The 20,102-nt window shown below is 39.3% G+C and overlaps 1 protein-coding gene across 1 annotated transcript in view; it reads right to left on the bottom strand.

Moving 5' to 3' along the window:
• Positions 1-6,991: 6,991 nt before the first annotated feature.
• Positions 6,992-20,102, bottom strand: part of XYLT1 (xylosyltransferase 1) — a 563,426-nt gene continuing 550,315 nt past the window's right edge. Inside the window, exon 11 of the mRNA XM_085632092.1 lies at positions 6,992-7,461. Coding sequence (XP_085488218.1) covers positions 7,139-7,461 — 323 coding nt within the window. The 3' untranslated portion in view covers positions 6,992-7,138. The remainder of the gene's footprint in view (positions 7,462-20,102) is intronic.

Here is a 20,102-nt window from a genome sequence, read left to right as displayed (position 1 = left end):
AAATCTATGCGTGGAAATCTCCACCTCACCTATCTTTTCTATTGAAAATCCTCACACATGTAAGTTAACTATTAAGTAGCAAATGTGGGAGGCACCAGAGGAGTAGCTAGAAAATGGGGAAAACTTGTACTACATGGGAGGGGTTTAGTGAGGGTTAGGCAGGGTTTAGGGAGGGATGTGAACCCACTCACTAAAGAGTAAGCCTATTCCTATTCACAAACTGCACTTCTAAAATTACAGCTAAAAAGGGCCCACAACAGAGGCACATGTACCCAAGCTCAGGGCTGGAATAAGTTCAGCACCACACATGGTCAACCACTAGTACTGCAACACCCTCCCATAGACAATAATGGAGTTTAGGACTTAAACTAAAACCCCATAGGAAATAATGTCAAATTAATCTAAATTATTTAAACTTGTAAAAAACTATAAATACATTTAATGTTAAACGATTTTTCAAATAAGACATTAATGTGTTATTTTAGAATATTTTAATATGCTTTTCTAATTTAAAAATAATGTAACATGTGTTTATTAAAATATAACTAAGTTGCTTTTAATTAATTCTATACATAATTTTTTATAAAAATATAGAATACAACATACTTATTTTCTTTAGGTGGGATTTTTCAAATTTAAACTTCAGAAAAACCATTTCAAATTAACGTAATATATTCACAATGATTACATCTTAAAAATGTTGCTATACATTTCAAATTGATATATAACATTTATTTACACTATATTGAAATTAATTTGAAAGTTACTTTCATTTTTACGTTAAAAATGGTTATTACAATGTTTTATCACAAAATAATATTTATTTTTTATTTTTGTATTTTGTATTTTTTAACATAAAAAAATCACTATATATATACTTATTTTGACTTTATATATTTTAATTAATTATATAGAATTAAATAAAAGCAACTTAGTTATATTTTAATAAACAAATGTTACATTCTTTTTAAATTAGAAAAGGATATTAAAGTATTCTAAAATAAACATTAAAGATGCATTTATTTCACCAGAATGTATCGGTAAAAAGCGTCTACGCATCTTGGCATATACATAAAGTCAAAATAAGTTCCTTTAATACTATTTCCTACCTGCCTTCATTATTTTCTGTGGAGGAAGTTGCAGTATCAGTGGTTGGCCATAGTTGGTACTGGACTTACTACTGGTCTTGCTTTTTTTGACTGTAGTAACGTATACTTGTCAATTTGACTCCATTCTGTTTCAGTGTTAGAGACATGTACATCTACACTTTTGATTGATCATAAATTTGTAAATGGAGAATAAGCAAAAGTGCTAGAGTTACTCAAAAGTGTAAGAGTAAACTTACAAGTTTACTTTGCTCACAGGTGTATGTAAGCCCCAAGAAGGTAGTTGGGCAAACTTACAGGAACCCTGAATATTTCTGAAATCCAGGAAGAAGAGTTTGCATTTTTTTTAATGCTGTGTGGATAAGGTCAAGTTCCCAAAAATTACAGTGCTGTTCCCTCCTACCAACCCACTACTTCTGTCTGTTATGACAATGAAGGCAGAGATTTGGATCAACTGGTACCAGCCAACTATCCAAGGCCTACCCCTTCATAGAAGTGAGGGAAAGAGTGCTATGCCTATAGTTTGACATGTCTATAGTGTATTACAGTGTATTATGACCATGAAACACATGGCCCAGGACATGGACCTCATGTTTCATATACAAATAGATGAACTACTGTGTCTATAGTGGATCTGAAAATCTGAAAACTGGATTCAGTCCGGGGCTCCCAAATGTCACCACACCTTTTTTCTTTGAAAAAAGAAGTGGCTCCCCGTGAAAAATCACCCAATTCTAGTTGTGCATTCAAAACGAAGGCATAAATGTCTGCTGATGTGGATAAGAATCATTAATATACTCCTGCAGATATACCACGTTTTGTGCAGGCAGAAATGCTGTAAATCAGGCTAGTGTTGAATATCAAGGCTACCATTCCTTTTTAGTTAATATTTTGTCCAGCCTATCCATTTTATGCATTCACATTTTAAGTGAATTCATTATTTTATGCAGTGCCTTATTTGTTGTTTTCCAGAACAAAAGCAAACTTGACATTGGAGTCACTAAATTCCAGAATGTGGTGCATAGCAGACTTTTGCAGTCATCTTTTCAAGATTTTAATAGTTCATAGTGTCCATAAACACAGAATTGCAAGAGAGCAAGTTAGATTAATGTTTAGAAATAAATGTCAGAATTCATTTGAATGATTAAGATTAGTACAAATAACCCAAGAAACTAAAGGATGGACAAATTAAAAACAAACCATATTTGCCAAGTGATCGTAAGCCTGAATTTGTATAATCATGCATGTTAAATTAGGGTTAATTCAGCAATCTGACACAGATATGTGCTTTTTTCTCAGTTTTCATGAAGGCTATTTCAATAAAGTTACAAATACAAATGGGAAACTAAAAACACCCAAGGCTACTGATGAACAGTAGACACAATAACATAATCCCTCTTCTTGATCAGAATCCTATTCAGCTGAGGCTGCCCGACCCACTCTGGTGAAGGCATCTTCACTAGCTAAAATTAATAATACCAACTACATTTTTTTTAAAGTAGCTCCTCCATTCAAGAAAGAATCAGAAAGGTTATCCACCCATGATTCTGTGGTGTTTTCCCTCTCCCAGTAGGTGCCTTGGGCTGCATGGCTAGAACATATATATGTTCAGGATTCTTATCTCGTTATTTTTTTCTTTTATATATTTCTATGCCAGTATGCTTGTTTGCTGGGCCCACAATGACTGTCCTGTGACAGTCCTGGACCCAGAAGAAGAAGGTGTAACCTTGTCCCTGTTGTTGTTAGAGAAAGTCTTGGGCCAATCCACTGTTTCTAAACTGCCATGAGCAGGGCATGTCCTAAGCCACCTCAGCACCTTTCTGCAATACATTTTTATACACCACTATGTTTCAACAACATTTTTCTCACTCTCTTAAATTAATTTGTATCCCAAAAGCAATCTAGAAACATGTGTGCCAACTTAAATATACTTGGTGAAAGTAACTGAAGCAATAGATTGTTGCCTCGTGATCTAAGTAGGAAGATGGAGACAATGCTGCACATATTTGTGCAGAGATGTTGCTTGAAAAAGAGTTGTGTACTGTTATGGTATGGTGAATAATGAAGGAAAGACGGAATGGTTCTGAATGATAACGAAGTATATCATTAATATCTAAGAGCTATCATTTATCAATAAATTGAGATTCTCTTAACATTTTTGATCATGATTTCTAAAAACACTTTTGACTGTATCTTTCTCAATCTAATCAAGCCTCTAATGTGTCACCGAACAGATGTCTTGCAGAAAAAAACTGTGGTGACCATCAGTTACATGATTATATTTTAGACTTGCAAATCTCATCTTCTTTTGTATCCATGACCAAACTCCCAGTAAATGAGGCCACCACTCTTAAACCATCTCAGCTTCATCTTTTAGCAAATTAATTAGTAATCCATTAATGAATTTGCACATCATTTGGCATAAAATAACTTTAAATAAATATCATCATGTTGACCCCTTCAAGTACATCTCTGGAAGTAAATTTTGAAATTGCTACTAGGAAAATATTTCTGTTACGTGAACCTTTAGAGATTGTCTGGCACATGCATCAACGTAGGCTTTTGCGATTCCTTAATTGCGATTATTAAGGAATCACAATTAAGGAATTGCAAAAGCCTATGCATGTAGGAATCGCTATAAAAATAGCGATTCCTACACATTCCTTAATTGCGACTCACAAATTGCGAGTCGCAATTAAGGAATGCCGTCCCATTCATTCCTATGGGCCTCCAGGCCAATAGGAATGAATTGGAGATTGCATGAGCAATTTGCGAGTACCAGTAGGTACTCGCAAATGGCTCATGCAATTTCAATGGTGCCAGGGTGTCAAAATGACACCCTATTGCACCCCGGAAATTGATCTGTGCACATATGTTGCACACACCCATGCCCTAAGGGCATGTGTGTGCGCAACATGAAAGTTTGAAAAATGCACAAAAGTGCATTTTTCAAAGTTTTTGCAAATTACCATGAAGTTCAACTTCATGGTAATTTGCTCCCCCTATTAGCGAAATCGCAATTTTTTTTATTTTAATGCATTGCATTTAAGGAATCTCAATTTGGGATTCCTTAAATGCAATCGCAATTTAAGTAATCGCAATTTAGAGATTCCTTAAATTGCGATTTTTGCATTTGGGATGATGCATCCCAAATGCAAAAATACCGGTCGCAAAGGGGCAGATTCTGAGAATCTGCCCATTTGCGACCGGTTTTTCCTTTGATGCATGTGCCTGTGTATTTCATAGAGAAATTACAGTGGCTGATTAATATTTTCTACTAGACAGAATTTCTAAGAAAAAGCAATTGATTCACCATTAAAACTGATACCGACCCTTGTTTTGTATGGCTAGACTTACTTTCATTAAAGTAAACGTTGTTTGAAATATTCTTTCATGTTTTTTAGACAAGAGTATTCATTGTTTGTCTTGAGGATAACAACTTTTAGATGTTAGCTACCAAGTTTACTGAGTTCAACGCATGTGAACTTTGCAAATGTTCTCAACATGGCAAAACTTTGCATACAGGCAACAATTCTTGTTAATAATGAATTATAGGCCAGTATTCCTGCAAAAAAACAATTGTTGGGAGAGAATTCTCCAAGCTAAAGTGTTTTTGCAGGGATTCTCTCTGCAGAAGCTATGTTTTCATAATTTTTCCAACAATGTACCTTATAAATATTATGGTTTTTTTGGTAGTTGTGATACTTGCAAAAAATAAATTTTGGAACAACTTCCAAAGTTTACAGAAGAAACATCTTTCCAACTTCACACATCCCTAGGTTATATATCAGCATCTGAATGAACTATTTCGCTGGTTTGGTGCAAATATCTTCTATTTCACCTAACCCTCCATCATTTTTGTCAATTGGTGTGGTCAACTGTATTCTAGATGTAAATGTCTTCTTTTCCATTCTGAACAATGAATAAGACATGTTTATTATATTTCTTATATGAACCAGTTGGCAAGACTGTTAGAAATTTTACCAACTATATGGGCAACTGCTCAAATGAACGTTACAAACATAAAGTGTAGAAAAATAAAGAGAAAGGCCTTTTTCAATAAAGGCAGCATTAGTTAGTAAGATAACAATGTTCAAGCTGCAAAAGCAGCACCTACTAATTAGTCATTGACTAACACATATAAATAATAAATATCTAAACGTTTTGTTCTATGCCTCCATTTCCTTTCTCCAGATATCGCATAATGAACTGCCCTAATGCCAGCACAGCTGACATTGCTGTTTTCAGTCCAAAGCAAACTGCAGTAGCTTCAAACACTGTGGTGAGAAATATAACACGCTATTGAGGTCTGAGTTCCATGGTAATCCTGTCACCAGGTGTGCATTATTTAAAAGGGAATTTAACATTTGTGAATGAAAATGCAATTAAATTGAGCTTTAAAGCAACCTTAAAGCAATGTCTTAGTTAGCCACTTAGGGGCCTTATGACATACAACATACACTTAATGAAAGGGTGCTTGCAGATCCACACACTGTATTGTTGCATGACCATATGCTTCACTCTTCACAGCAGATGTTCATGTTCACATTAATGAGAATATTGTGTCAAATATTTAGAGAACTAAAGGAAATTTAAAACAACACAAATAAGTAATCACAAATGAAATGGAAAGAACATTGTATTAAAAAACTGGAAGCCCAAGTTGTAATAGAAGTAGGTTACAGTGTGTGATTGCATTAAACTATGTTTGAACTCTTACATGTCAAATAATTATGCAAAAGATGTTCCTCGGGTGAAGGCAATCCAAAGGGTGACTCTCATCCCTGTTCACAGTTACCTGTGAAAAATTAATCTAAGATTCTGCCATGACTACACTCTTTATATTCTGCCTTAAGAATTTCACAGGCATACTCGCAGATCCTTCAAATCTATGCATGGAGCAGGAGAGAAAATTTAGGACAGTATAAAAATGTTTTATCATACGTCCTTTCCTTCTTCCTCGATGAGCAATGAATGAAGTTCTAATGGTAGACATCTTATACCAATGGGTTAAAGTAGTATGCCTGCATCCATATATTATTACTCGCTCTCTCTTTCTCTAATTACATGAAGAAAATAATTGTGGATTTCCATTTTTACTAGAAAATGTTTTGGTTATTTCTTTGAAGAGAAAATTGATACGTGCAAAGGAAAACATTATCCATTGGTGGGTGTATATACATTTCTGCTCTTTCAGATGTTTGTATTCTAGAGATAAAAAGGGTGATTATAAGTACCCATGGTGGCGACGCACCCACCGTATTACGATTAAACATGTGGGACAACCACATGCCCGCCACAACTGCTGGGGATCAAGGATCCCGTGATGGTGGCGCTGCGGTGAGAGGCCCTAATAAGCTGGCGGAGCATATTAGGAGTTTCCTCACCACCCTAGTTTTCATAGCGGTGAGGGCGCCATGAAAACTGTGGCGGTGAGGAAACAAAGGGGGCCTTACTGGTTCCTCAGGGCCATGGGGTGCATTCAGGGGGGCACATGTTGTGCCCTCCTGTGTGCATTCACCCTCTTTCCTGCATTGCATAGACTGCAATGCAGTGCAGGAATGGCCTTTGGTGCTCCCATTATGATGCCTTTTGAAAGGGAACCCCCATGGGACTGCCAAGGCACCGCCCGCCAAACACGAGTGGCGTCTGTAAGGCTTTGGCGGTGTGGGAACAGGCCCTGGAGCGGTGGCTGGCTCCAACACTGCCAAATCAAATGTTCTATCGACCACTCAATGTTTAATCTTAAAAAAGCTGTTTGGTGATAGGTATTTAAATATATAATATAAATAAATTTTAACCAAAAAGATGTGCATCAAATATCACATAAACTGCTTCTATGTTAGATGTAAAAAAGGGAGTGGGAAAATGTATTTTTTTAAAGAAACCACATTTACAACTTATCCATACAAATCTAAATTGTAGGAGACAAGCAAACACTCTTTCAGTAAGTTTTGAAATCTTCAGTCAGGTTCAACAGAAATGATAAAATTCCCTTTTAAATCCCATGCTGTAGATGAGTACAACAGATGCTACCTCAGACGGCCATCGGCCTTGATCGGGCCCATATCTGATTTAGGGTCTGGGCTAAGTGAGCTCCATGCTGTTTGACTGCATGACTGCATAACTGGACAAGATGTTGGGCCAGTTGCACATATGTCCACAGCTGACCAGAGGCTGTTTGTCAAAATGTCCAACCAGTTTTCCAACTTCATGCCGATGAGGGCAGCATTCTTCCTTGACTGTTCTACTTGTGCAGCATTGATTGGAATGTTTAAAACTGGATTCAATCCCTGGAAACTCTGTTCCATGTATGCATTCTTAGGGGGTCCTCCATGGAATTTTGCAGCTTCCTCTGGAATACAACAGATATAACACATTAGTAAGTAACACAGCAAATTCATAATAAGAACTTTCCCTATGCAATCAAGATTTAAAATGTTCTTTCAAAATGATCAAAAATGTGACATATTTACACTCCATTTGAGAACCATACTATTGTGCATATTTGTAATAGAAACATATTAGATCCCTAAAGTAATCACAAATAATGAAAGCATATTTACACTGCCAACAAATACTGTGTAAACCTAGTCTCTGGGCAATGGGGCATTTTACGTGCCGCCACAGAAGTTAAAGACTAGCTAAGAGAACAGACAAACAGTGGCTTAAAAATAACATTGTAACATAAACAGAGGAGGCAGGCCAACAGAGAATTAGGGATTACATGCTAGCAGGGAATCAGAAAATTAAAAGGAATTACTTTCATTTTTTTTTTTATAAACAAAGGAAATTAGGAACAAGACAGTTGTGAGTTCCAGATCACTGATGCACTTGAGGAGAAAACTTGCCTCTGAGCTTTGGATTTACTCCCCTTTAGTATATCACAGTGACAGCGGGATTATATGTCAGGCCAAGATTGACAACATGGTTTGTGTGAGTGCTTTTGGGGTGCTAGGAGGTGAAAAGTGCTTCACATGGCACTGTTGATCAACTTTTCTGCACTGAAAGATTTTAGCTTGAAACTTGACTGTTGTGCTGCCTAAAATTGAGTGTGTTGCGAAGTGCTAATCTCCTGACAATTTATGCAAAGAAGGCATTCCTGGGGCAAAGCAGTGCAAACACCTCTTTGTTTCGATAAAAAGCCTTGTCAACTAAAATATGCTGAACTGACTTTGCATACAATCCTTATACCATGGGAAGGCAGGCAAACATTAAGGGAGTGAACATTACTTTTTATAATGCACTTATGCCATAACATTTATGCATAAACCACATATCATACACATCTTAGAATTGTGGGGGTGTCTGTGTGTTATATTTGGTTTCTGTCTTCACCTACCTTGTGAGGGATGTGGAATGTGATCTTTGCTATGGTTCCACATTCCTGTGTGGCTGGTGAGATTGTAATAAAGGCAGTTAGAGACTGGTTGGCGAAGGAGCAGCTACTCTGACGCTGCAGGGAAATTCTTGTACGAATAAAGCCTACTTACAAATTTACCAGCTGTGTAACCGTGTTGTGTTACCTTAAGTACAAATTCCAGGCTAGACATCACTAGCTCACCATTGGACAAAGCATAAGACTGAGTTTAATGCAGAACAGTCGTTTTAACGAACGCAGCTGAGGATCATAGACGCGCAACTCTACAAATCAAACATGGTACTTCAGAATTCTTTTATCATGCATGCAACGCATCAAAGCCAAACATGTAGCCTCACCATGAAATATGGATATTATGGAATGAGAAGTCTGTTGGAGATAGACTTTCTTTGGAAAAAATACTTCACAAGGCAACACACCAAGGACCCAAAAATGTAAATGAAAAATGACCGCCAAGGTACTGTTTGACACATTTTGGTACAAAAGAGTGAAACAAAGACGTTTTCGCTTATTTTATAACTCTTTTTTTGTTGAAACCTACTCTTGTTGGCATTTCATATTCTTCTAAATCTAAAATAACCCCTATATACTATAACAATAAATATATATATGTATATATATATATATATTTTTTTTTTTTAGTGTTTTTTTTAATAATGTTGACTTCTATTTACTGAAGTAGCTTCTTACGTATATACAGAAAGGCAGGGAAAATAGGGATCAGGTGAAAGACAAAAAGGGAAGGGGAACGAATGAAAAGATATTTGAATCACCTTTGTCAAGACATTTCTTGAAAAAGCAAGTTTAGAGTTCAGATGGTCTTTCTGAATAAGGGTAGGGTAGGTCGTTGGCAGTAGACCAGGCAAAGTACAGCACATCAAATACATCTATGAATGTTGAGTGCAACCATGTGGCTCTGCATGACGTCAAGATTGTGTGTTGATTTGAGCAGAAAGCCAAATATGGAGAAACTGATTATAATTGTTTTTTGTGTGAATGTTATTCTACGATGAAATGAGGAGAATGAGGGTCCCATTAAGACCAACAGGATTGAAAATATTTCTTACGGTCCATTATTTTAAAAGCAACTAAGTGATGGTGATGAACACTTAAAAACAAATACCACACACATCTTTAAAAGAAAAAAGACCAAATTACACTTTTATTTACAGCGTATACTACATTCCTAATCGAAGTTTTTATGCAAGAAAAAAATGCTGATTTTCATATTTCTGCATCCAAACAACTACTACCTCTTGGTAGTAAATCATTAAAATATTGGTGTTTTATTTCTCAAGAGGTAACTTGCTTTGCTAAAAGAACATTCTGCCTATCTGTGGAAGTGAAAATACCATGGTTAAAACAACTCCGCCTGTTCCATTCTATGTGTGGAGGTGCAAATTATTGTTTCACATAGTCCTTTCATTCAATTTCAGGTACATTTTGTGCAGTGTCAGCATGCAACACTGTGCAGATGATTTTGCAAAGTTGCCAAGATACACTTCGTCTGGCTCCCACAAATGAGCTTATTCACCTCTCTGTAAGGCAAGCTTGTTCTGCGCTCAGACACCACTAACTGGCCAAGAATGACCTAGCAATGTCTATAGACTTGGCAACATTTTCAGGCTGTTTGACTTGCGCGTCCACACTGGACCCTTTGATACATGCACTGCATCTTGGGAGCACTCAACAATTAGTGTTAGTTGGCATAAGAGCACTTAATTTCTCAGCATGTTTTTAAACTTTTTTTACTATAGAAATTCATTTGAAAGTTTGATATTTCAACACATTAGAACACATATGTACAACTAAAACAAACATACACATTTTAACTTAAAGTTACATGCCAAGTTTAAGATTTTTTCTGCAAAATAGATAATTGGATACATTTTACTAGCAGACTATTGTTAGCAACACACCATAACACAAGGAACTAAGAAATTATTGATAGTTAAAGCATATTAGCATTCAAGCTTCATAACAAAGTTGGAAAATGCATTCATTTTGTTTAATAACTGTGATTATGTTTTTATAATGATTGTTGCCTAACGATTAATATTATTATATACTAATATTATTTCTACTTACAATACTTTTATTAGAGTTATCATGGGTACTTTCCAGAGGGAAACCAATTGGTGATAAGGAGAGCTTAAGGTCTGATCGACTTTACTTAGTAAGTTCAAAACTCTATTATTCTGACTGTAAAGGCAATCATAGTACCTACATTTATAACCATCACAACCGTTTCACATGCATGTCAATTCCACTACTACTGTCCTTCCTCACATTTAAGTTGAGTTTCTAATTCATAATTTGACTGAGCTCAAAAGGGGATTATGTAGCACATCAGCCTGAATCTCCTGTCAAGTGCCATTTCAGTGTGCCCCAAGAAGGAACTGGATTGTTCATTTATTGAGGCACAGTGCAAGGATTTGTGCTGAACTTGGTAAAGTAACAGTTTCCAGTCACTTCCCATAGGACTTGATGGTTCTTGCCTGACCCAACCCTCCCTTATCCGACATATCTTCCGATAATCTTCAGCAAAGAAAGCTATAAAAATCTATACCTAAATTTTGAAAGCCATGCCACTCAGGACGTCTAAATATTGTCTAAGCTATAATTATGGAAGTGAATATAATCCATGACAAAACCTGTAAGCCAATGGTCATATGCAGAGGCAGCCAATGCTTTGGTCCTTAGTTCTTTCATTTTTGAGTGGAAAACTGATTGCAGAGTATCCAATGGGCTTCCCAACACTCCCACTCAAAATGGCACATGGGAGAGGCCAAACATGCTGGTATCTGCCCAGAAACCTCTGCCTGACCTCAAGAGAGGTCTGCTTTACTGGATTAGGGGTTGCTATTTCAGCAGTTAACATCTAACGGTGACAGCACCCACAGCCGCACGTCATGAATGCAATGGGGTCATTCTGATACAACATAGGTCTAATGGTAACCTTGCCTGGAAGCAAAGTGGCAAGGAGATATGTATGAGCCGGGATGTAACTAAGGGTAGAAATTTAAATGAAAACTTTGACATGAATGGGCTTTTTATTGGCTATATATAGGTCAATGCTGCTTCTAAGTGTAAAATGGCTGTCAGTGCAGGATCTATCCAACATCAGCAGCTCTCAATCGCAAGTAAGAGTGAAAGTTATCTGCAGCTGCAAATCTATTACAAATGGAAGAGGGATTGTTTGAAAATCCAAACACAGCATCTACGCTAGCTACAGGCAATGAAGAGCAAAACCCCCCATGTTAGTATAAGAACAGAACTTAGTGAACCGCTGTGTATGTTTTTTAGCAGGATGGCTATATTAGTAGGGCACATTCTGAGTCCGTGGTCATACAAAGGTATGGAGGTTTTGCACCTTAAATTTCCCTTAACACTAGTAGGATGATATATTGAGATGAAAGTTCTCTTATGAAATAAGAAGTTAGTGGCAGATCACAAGTTCAAATTCAATTAACGTAGAAGGTCTACAAATTGATTACTATTCAATTGCATGAACATCTATTATTTACAGTGCTTAGAAAAAGCACATGTGGCTTGAAACTCTAGATCAGGGAACTCCACCATTCTCTGCAGTAATAGCTACTTATGCTGAATTAAATTAAATTCATCCTGAGCTACTAATATTATTAGTGTTGAATTGTGACCACATCAGACACGATTATATTAGTGGCCACCATACCCAAGATTACCAGCAGTGATCACCTCAACTCAGCAGGCATAATTGCCAGCAGTTATATAAAAAAGGCTTTGTCTAAGTGGAATGTGTCTACATGGGTAATATATAAAAGCCACAGCTGCAATGCCTCTGGCACCAAGGTAAATATATTATTATTAAGTCTCCACAGCACCACATGAATTATCACTCAAAAATCAGCTTTAAATATATTTTGGATTTTGAATCATGTTTCTCCAAACATCGGCTTATAATTTCTCAAAACACATACATGTTCATACCAAATATTGCCTACGGTGTTGGGTTTGGAGATCTAAGGAATAGCAATAGGGAAGGGATTAATACAAGAGGTGCTTGGGTAATGTCAGCAAAGGCAAGCTGACATCTTTTCATTATAAATTATTTAAATGTTTACACTATCAAAGCATATTAACTGAAACATGATGTTGGACCTTGCTCTTTTTGCAGGGTTATCCCCAAACTTGTTGCCTTCCTCCGCCTATTTTCCTGACCTTCTTTTTGTTGGCTTTAGAACTCTGGGCACTTTACCACTGGTAATCAGTGCTAAAGTGCATGTGTTCTCCCTCTAAAATATGGTATGATTGGATTGCACCTGTGTGGAATATCTGATTTGCTTGTAAGTTCCTTGAAAAGTGGTATCCCAGGGCCTGTAAATTAAATGCTGCTTGTGCCACCCACTGAAGTAGCCTTTCAAACCTGTCTCAGGCCTGCCACTGCAGAGCCTGCATGTGCAGTTTACTGCCACTTTGAACTGTTGTGCTGCCAAGAGGGATTGCCAATCTGCTAACTGCTTTGCTGAGGTGGCCTGCTGCTTGTTGTGTGCTGTGCTGCAGGAAGGAGTGCCACTCTGCTCCCTGCCTTGTGTTGCTGGCCTTCTCCTTACTGCTGGGCTAGGACCACAAGGGTTCTCCAAGGGCTTAATGGCTTGCCCCCTGTTCTCCGCAATCTCAGAATCACAAAAGATTGCCCCCGAGCACCTCCACTGTGGCACTCAATTTCCTGTGAGTCTGGCAGCAGTGTGCTCTGCAAAAGGAGTTGTGCTTGATCAATATTACGCTTTTAAACATAATTAAAGCCCACAAAGCCTTCATAAATCTGTGTTCATTGTAGTTTTACAAGGCAATGGTCCTCAGATTGAGTTAAAATTTTAAATTTGTTTGTAGCTGATATGCTGTTTTTTGCAGTACGTGTTCTAATGAAAACACAAATAAATATAGAGTTTTATAAGAAAATACGGTAAAAAGGGGTAGTAGCCAAGACATTTTCTGCACAGTCAGATACTCACCATAAGATCCCTACGGCTGGCAGAAGCTGTGGTGAGTACATGCTCACTAGATGTTAGGCACATGCAAGGGCAACAGACGCTGCAGGACTGAAACAAATCTCAGCACGAATTTACTAGTCCCAGAGAGCGTGGATTTAGCACATTGCCGAATTAACCTTTTAAGTAGTGTGAATTATATGGTTCCTAATTACAAGAAAAGCGCATGCTTTAAAGTTTCCATTGTACTCTAGAGTTTGGTTTTGGTTAATTAGACACAGGAGAGGCATTGTTTCATTAAGATAGCTGGGCCACACTGAATGTGGCTTGATAACAATATATATGTGTCCCATTCCATTATGTGGAAACTACTTTATTAGAAAAATGACTTCCTCTAAGCACGATTTCTAATTGTGGCGACATGAGAGTTTTTTCAGGATTAATTAGCACTTGTGTTGTTCACTATATTAAGATGTGTTAATTTTTATGTTTCTGTATATTTTCCTTTTTGTGTGTGTGAGGTAGCCTTAAAACAACTGTAGACAGTTTATTTGCCACCACAATTTCACTTCACAACATTTAAGACTTTATGTGCATTTTTTTAAAACAGCTAAACATAATACATTAAAGGCCTTATTTAAGTCAAAGTGAAGGGGCAAGAATGCACCATATTTATCGAATACGGTGCATTCCTGTAAATATATTGCTTTCAGCTGCATTCCTGTAAATATGGTGCATTCCTGTCCTTTCCCCCAGCGCTGGTGCAGTTTTGGCAGCCTAGTGCCGACGCAGGCACCGTTGCACCATGGTGTCAGCAGGATTGTTTTTATGTAGGAAGGGGCACCTACCTGCACAAAAACAATCCTGAGAGGCGTTCTCCTCTTTCTATGTGAGCTGCAGCATGCAGTACACAATGAAAGAGGAAAAACGGGAGAAATAACGTTATTTCTCCTCGTTACGCCTCACCTCAGGAGGCATAAGGTTTTGGCGCATCCCCAGGTTTACAAGGTCTTGTAAATCTGGGGAAGCTTCAAAATCCATTGGAGCGTGGGGACACCCACTGCAACACCCATGGAACGCCTCCTGAATGTATAGTAAGGCAACACAACGATTTGTGCTGCCTTGCCTTAGTCCATATCTATAGGGCAATTCAAAGCCACGCAAAATGAGGAAGAGCAGCCTCCTGGTGCAAATGGAACCTTGAAGAATCTTAGGGACAAAGGCCGGATCCAAACTCAGTATCACCTTATCCGGTAGAAACTGCAACTAGCGATAGGAAATCAGAAAAACCCTCAATCCCCCCACCAGTGAGCCAAAGTAATGGCCAAAACAAAAGCCAACTAAGCAGATAACCATACCAAATAAGCTTCGAGCAAAGGGTCGAATGGGGACAACTGGAAACCCTGAAGGACAGTCGACAAGTCCCAAAGGAAAAAACAATCACTGGAGACACTGGCCGATTGAGAGCCTAAAACTCTGCAACAACGGAACCACCAAAGGAGCAATACCCTCCAGAGCATCCCCCAACCCCCTGATACAAGAATGACTGGTAAGAACCATATGGTTTGCAAATCAAGAAAAGAATGGACTAGAAGTCTAGACCCTCCTTAACTTCCAGCACGCCGATGACATCTCCCTTTGTTAGTAGCTTTGCCACTTCTGATGACAAAGCATTCTGCTTCTTAATGTCTTATTATTATTAATAATGTCTTTTGACAATGGGGTATTCCAAAATTGACCCAATGGAAAAGGACCAACAAAGGGACTCCGATAACCATGCCTGATGGTCGACAAAACCTACTGGTCGGAAAACCAATGGAACCCTTGATCCAACCATTGATCCTGGAATACCCGGAGCTTGACCCCGATTCTGGCATAGTAATTTCTGACTGGCTCCTTGGGACTGTTGATTCTAGGGGTCAGGACTTATTGGTTAATGCAAATCCTCGACCTCAAGACTATCCAGGAAAAGACCGAGAAGAGGACAACACCGCCTGAAAATTCTGTTTGTGAAAGAAAGATTTATTCTTCTGAACAGACTGGAAAGGCTTCGCCATCTTCTTCTCCTCAGCAGACCATTGCACCATAGTGTTCAAATCATCCCCAAGCAACTTAGGACCCTCAAATGATAATTTAAGAATCAAGGCATTTTGCGCTGCCTCAAGTCGCCATGGTTTTGTCCACAGAGACCTGCACTGCTGCCCCAGCTGAGACGGAAAAAGCGCACAAGGCATCAAGAGTGATGTTTGAGAGTTACTGAGCCAACACCTCCATATGAGCCAGGACAGGCATTGGATCCATTTAATCCTGAAAGCAATGAAACAGTCTCTCAAATTCCTTAATGAGGACCTGTGAGGCATAGACAGAGTATGTACTGGCCCTGATCCCAAAATTAGAAGCTGCGTAAGAGCACTTCAAAGCAGCCTCCACCTTTTTCTCAATTGGATCTGGAAGGGTTGCCTCCTCAGATGACAATGAGGAGGAGGAGGCCATGAAGGACAAGGTGGAATTAACCTTTAGGATCTGCAAGAATTGGTCATCAAACTGAGCCAGAAGATATCACTTGCTCAGGAAATGGGGAGTACCCTGGTTATCCACATCCTTGCACTCCTTAGCAAGGATCTCCCTGATAATATTATGCAAAGGCAAATAATCCACCACTGAGGCACTGTATTACGAATAAAACCCACCCTCCATCAGACTCTTGGATTCAAATCCGAGTACTTCCAGATATGTGCCAACATATCAGAGAAAACCGTTCCCTGCACATATTTACCCTTAGGGGAGTTATCCATCTCATCATCACCATCCCCCTTTTGCTTTTGTGCTTAAGGCTCATTCAAGGGAGCCTGCACCGCATTATTAATCAAGTTCTGCAAATCAGATAATGAAATTTGCAACAAATCGTCATCTTCCATTTCTTGCACATTTCCGCTTGGAAGCAATTTACCCAGGTGTAGCATCAGGACCTCCGCAGGCTTCATCGGAACCAAAAAGAGCTGACCAGCCAAGCAGGAACTAGGCTGTGTCAAGCGACAACTCCCTATTTATACCTGTCTGTTAGCAACCAGGTCTCACTCACCACGAGACTTTGTGAGCATAATAGACAGGCTGCTGCCTCCCTGCAGCCCTATACATTACAGACAAGGGCGGCCGGGTTCCAGTGCTGGCAGGACCTCCCAGCACTTGTTCAACCCACCCGCAGAACGCCGACAATGCTCCTCAGCCAAGCACATGCGCGGAGAGCACGGCCACCAGAGGAACATAATTGGGCAGACGCAACCTTCCGCCGGGAATATCAACGTGGTAAGGCAGCACTTGCACCATAAAATAAATTATAAAGACACTTGTATTCCAGAATAACTACAAACAAAACAATACGTAACTTTCCACCATTGCATGTTCTCTTCCCTGGTATGGGACAGGATAACAAGCAGGCATGGAGGTGGGTGGGCGGGGCTTTTATAAAAAAAACATACAAAAATAGACAAAAATGTTAGGAACCTGTTGGGAGGCGGGACCGCCTCATACAGTAATGACTGGGATGATGCGGTCCTATGAAGTAGTAATTTACTCCCATTCCAGAATGGAAAGAGAAAGCGGTCACCCAAGTTTTTGATGGGGGTCTCTGGGAAGGTGTTTTTCCATGAAAAAAATGGCATCCCCAGTGGTTAAAATATGCGAAAAGAAAAAATTTAATTTGGTACATTTGGCAGTACTCCCTCCTGTGCTATGTACAATTCGACATAGAGGAAACAGGCAGTCTAAAAAAGTCACATAACAGGTGCGATTGTATGCTTGGAAACTTACACCTGATATGAAGATCACGTCTGTTTTGTGAATTAGAAAAAAGCACGTTCTGGCAGAGTAACAGAATTCCGCCCCTACTTTTACTCTTTTCTTTGCAAATCTATCCGATACATTCTAGCTAGTTGTAAATATATTGATTGCAGCGTTTGTTTCCCATGCTTCGTTTAAATGAGCTGTTTTTTAATCATGTACCCCTTCTGAATCTGATTAAATGGGGTTTCTTTAGTCACATAGAGGCAAACCAAAAGCGTGGCCCCGTTGTCACACCTTGCCTTGTTTGCTTTTATGGCACATATACATTTACAGCAAATCAGTCTTGAATTTTTCATGCATTTTCTAGCTAGCCGGTGTTTGCTATTTATAACTGTCACCTTTCCAAAGAACAACATCAGCCCCCTAAAATTATGACAACCAGCAAATAGCAATTATTTCATCTCCAGGAAATGCATGCCGGGAACTTCCTTTCATCAGGTGTCATCTAATTTGTATAGTGCGCAGAAGAAAGCCAGGTGCTAATTTCTAAGGCAGGCAAAGCACACATATCCCGTTCGTGTCCCTCACTTGCCAATTTGTACTTAAAATAATAATGGGCATGCAGCAAGTGCGATATATTTTTCGTTCACACATACATTTATTTTACTCACACATTTTTCTTCTACAAATGGTACTGCAATGTTCATTCTTGCCTGCAACCCTTGGGGATGACGATCTCACACGGAGGTGTTTGATTTTCATCACCTCTGTGATAAAAATGTTAATTCAGAACTTGCAAAGGGAAAAGAGTACATGGGCTGCTCTTGTGGAAAATGTGCTAGCTAGGGGTTGCTCACAGTCGTGGCATGTTGGTGTTTGTTTAAGATGAGGCACGGCGGGGGATACCTCACATCAGAAAAGTCGAGAAGGCCTCACGCGAGCAGCGTGCGCGCGCTGAGGACAGATGGTAGACGAATGACAAATGAGAGCCGTCTGAAGGGCTGCACCGCGTGATAAGGAAATCAGAGCTAGCCAGTCACAGCAGCTAGCAGCTTCTGATGTCTGCGTCATGTGGTGATTGGTCCTAGAAATGTTTCGTCCGTCCTTTGAGCTCGCTTTCTCTGATACAAAGAATTTCTGCTGTACTGGAAAGGCAATACACCTCAAGAGAATGTTGACATGTTGACTTGTTGTTTTAGCTAGGACTGCATGAATAAGAGTCTGATTTAGAGGAAGAGGTGATTAAGAATCAGCCAAACACGGTAAACATAGTTTACCACGCATGCAAATGGGCCATGTTACATTGCATGTGTTTAAAACGCATGCCATTCCAACAAGGTCATTACAAAGACTGTGTTGTTACATCGCATACCATTAAAACGCAAGTCAGAACAACACCTTGCTGTAGGGGGCAGAAGGTGTTGGATTTAAAATCCAACACCATCCCAACTGTTGCACAGACTGGAGTTGGAATAGTAAATTATACTATTCCAAAATCCAGCGCCTCCCCTACAACAAGTCGTTGTTCCGACTTGCGTTGTAATAGTATGCGATGTAACAACGCGGCCGCTATAATGACCACGTTGTAATGGCGTGTGTTGTAAACACATGCGATGTAACATGGCCTATTTGCCAAACACAGCTGGTTTCACAATCACACCTTTAGCCGTATAAGCGCACTACTTAGTGTACTCTCGGAAGCAGAGATAATACTGGCCTGAACACTTTAGGCTCTGCAAAGCTCCGGAGTTGACTTTGTCACACAAGGGTGCAGAACAGTCGTCCACACTATGATCATATTTCTGGCCTCTCATGTGTGGCAGTTATCACGATTGAATACCATCATCAAAATGATGGCAGACTTTCAAGGACAGGTCTGTTTGTGTCCCTATAAGGCTGGGACAGACCCTCTTATTGCTAGGGAAACCAAACATGTGGAAATTAATATAGGACTTCGGCTTTGCTGAATACCATAATTTCTTGTAAGCCCTGAGGGACGTTAGTAGCTTGCCTTATGAAGGTTTTTCCACCAAGGTGACTCCGCAAATGGTGCTAGAGCAACCTCTGCGTTCAATAATCGTAAAGATAAATATGACAGATTTTTTCACCACTACCTTGGGAAAGATTTAAATCTGGAATCATGGAGGGCAGAAAATCGGACGAACAAATTCTAAGTAATGCTAAAAGAAAATTCAGCCATTTTGAACAGGTATGCCAAACAATAAGAAATTGTTTCTATACAGGGCCTCTTTACGATTTCCCAGGCCTGCACACAGTAATTCTGCATTACCGAAGTTACCACTGCCAGTGTCATCACTAATTCAGAGGGTGTGTAGCTAGTAGGCATACTGAGTGGAACCCTGAGGCTCCAATGAGAGATGGGGAATTACTCGTTGAATCAGTAATTCGAGGCAGGAGTCATCCATAATTCCCCATTCCTCCTTGCTATTATGCCAGATTTTTAGTTGTTTGGAACAGCCAAATATTCTGGGGGAAACAAGACAGGTCCACAGGGTTTCTGCACATCTCATAATGTACAATGAGACCATTAGCAGGTTACTGGCTCCATCAGAATGGATGAAACTGATCCAAATATATGCAGATCTGAAGACTACACTAGAACTCGGAAGGGTATCCTGGCACTGAGCAGGTGCAAGTCTATGGCCTAGTGGGACTATTTAAGAAAGACCTGGTCTACAGCTTCTTGCAGAATTCAAGAAGCGAGGAGGAGGCTCTTATGTGTAGCTGCAGGTCGCGCCATACTGTAGGAGTGATTTCTGTATGTAAGGGACATGTGCAAGTAGGACTCCAGACGAGCAGAGGTGCCTGGAACGTTTATGAAAGCAGATGTGATTGTTG

Source organism: Triturus cristatus, chromosome 10, assembly GCF_964204655.1.
Source record: "Triturus cristatus chromosome 10, aTriCri1.1, whole genome shotgun sequence".
Taxonomy (NCBI): Eukaryota; Metazoa; Chordata; class Amphibia; order Caudata; family Salamandridae; genus Triturus; species Triturus cristatus.
Note: the sequence above shows the minus strand (reverse complement) of the source record. Positions and strands in the feature narration are given on the sequence as shown.